The sequence below is a fragment of the Drosophila sechellia genome, unplaced genomic scaffold (genome assembly GCF_004382195.2).
Source record: "Drosophila sechellia strain sech25 unplaced genomic scaffold, ASM438219v1 U_169, whole genome shotgun sequence".
NCBI classification, from domain to species: Eukaryota; Metazoa; Arthropoda; class Insecta; order Diptera; family Drosophilidae; genus Drosophila; species Drosophila sechellia.
Genome location: NW_022611109.1, coordinates 17,023 through 18,488, shown reverse-complemented (window position 1 = coordinate 18,488; position 1,466 = coordinate 17,023). Strand labels below are relative to the sequence as shown.

At 40.1% G+C, this 1,466-nt stretch overlaps 1 protein-coding gene across 1 annotated transcript; it reads left to right on the top strand.

Annotated features, from left to right (window-relative positions):
* Window positions 1–791: 791 nt before the first annotated feature.
* On the top strand, window positions 792–1,167 carry LOC116802592 (metallothionein-3). The gene is made up of 2 exons (XM_032727021.1): window positions 792–900; window positions 960–1,167. Exons 1-2 carry the CDS (start codon window positions 876–878, stop codon window positions 1,064–1,066), a joined length of 132 nt encoding a protein of 43 aa, XP_032582912.1. The 5' UTR covers window positions 792–875; the 3' UTR covers window positions 1,067–1,167.
* The last annotated feature ends 299 nt before the right edge of the window (window positions 1,168–1,466 follow it).

Below are 1,466 nucleotides of genomic sequence, written 5' to 3'. Positions count from 1 at the left end.
CAAAAAGGGGACTGGGCTAATTTCTGCATCCGACCGACGAGATTTTTGTTTGCTGATTGCGACAAGGACAACACGGTGGCGGAGGGGGCCATGTTGCGCTAATGTTTCAACCGAGACCGGGGAGCCCGGATTCAGAACTGGGTTCCCCAGCATCCAGCAACCGAGAGATAAACAATTAAAAACTTTCGCAATTTGCGGTAATTCCACTCTTAACCCCTTTGGACGCCAAGTGCGCATAACAAGTAGTTGTAGCATGGGATGCATGGGATTGTGGTACTTTCACAGAGAGTTTACAGAGAACAAATTCGGGCCAAGACGGAAAATGTGTTCATAAACTTGTGCGACAGGTTTTAAAACGTAATTGTAAATAATGCGAATCATACAGACTTACTAAAGAAATCTTAATTTTATTTTGTAATTAGATCTAAAAATAATATTAAATAAATTAAATTAAATTCTTAAGAGCACTTGTAATACAGTAATTACTATTAGAACAATATAATAATAATGGTAATATAATGAGGTAATATTTACTATTAAATTTCTTATGTTTACATTTCAACATGTTTCAGTTATTGTTTTTGCTGCCAAGTTTTCTCTAAGTGCATCTGATAAGACGCCCCATTTGATATCTTATCTTTTGTAGCTGCTTGACTGATAATGCATGGGATCTTAACCCGTTTTGAGTTGGGTGCAACATGTAATTTTGTTGGTTTTGCGCACGTTTTAACTTATCAATCAGAACGGTGTGCAATAATATTCACACGGCACTTCGTTGCTGGTGGGAACTATATATGCAAAAGTCACAATCAAACTGGCAAACAGAGTATTCAGATACTTTTTTGAAACCAATCAAAACACAATAAACAATCAAAATGGTTTGCAAAGGCTGTGGAACTAGTAAGTGAAATATTAGTTAAATATTAGTTGAAATTAATTAAATAAATCTCAATTTACAGACTGCAAGTGCCAGGACACCAAGTGCGGCGACAATTGTGCCTGCAACCAGGACTGCAAGTGCGTGTGCAAGAATGGGCCCAAGGATCAGTGTTGCAAGAGCAAGTAGTTTAAGCCGATCGATTGGATGAAAACCAATAAATGATAGCCCGTGTGTAAGCCTCAAAGCATACCAACATATCTGTGGGCCACCGAGTATTCTGTCAGAAATGATATTCGCTTAATTACTATTTGGTGCTCCGCATGTCGAGGACAAATATTTACCATGGCATTATGCCGTGTGTGGCCCAGAGGCTAAGTCCTCTTTTGGCCAAGTGTCACACATTTGGCCAGGGTCGCATTGCAAAATGCGCAATTATTGCACTTGTGGCGCGTGGCAGGCGGCATTGCATGGTTGCAAAATTTATGCGGTCTCATTTGCAGCGACGAGGACACAGCTCGAAATTGTGACACTTGTAAGTGAGCGTGAAATAATTTCGCGCATTAAGTATACGCAACGGGGGCCGACA

What these genes read in the sequence shown, in the direction of transcription:
- LOC116802592 (XM_032727021.1), top strand. Translation starts at nt 876, where the DNA reads ATGGTTTGCAAAGGCTGTGGAACTA. An exon ending in TTGCAAAGGCTGTGGAACTA is followed by an intron (nt 901 to 959) that starts GTAAGTGAAATA and finishes CTCAATTTACAG; the next exon opens with ACTGCAAGTGCCAGGACACC.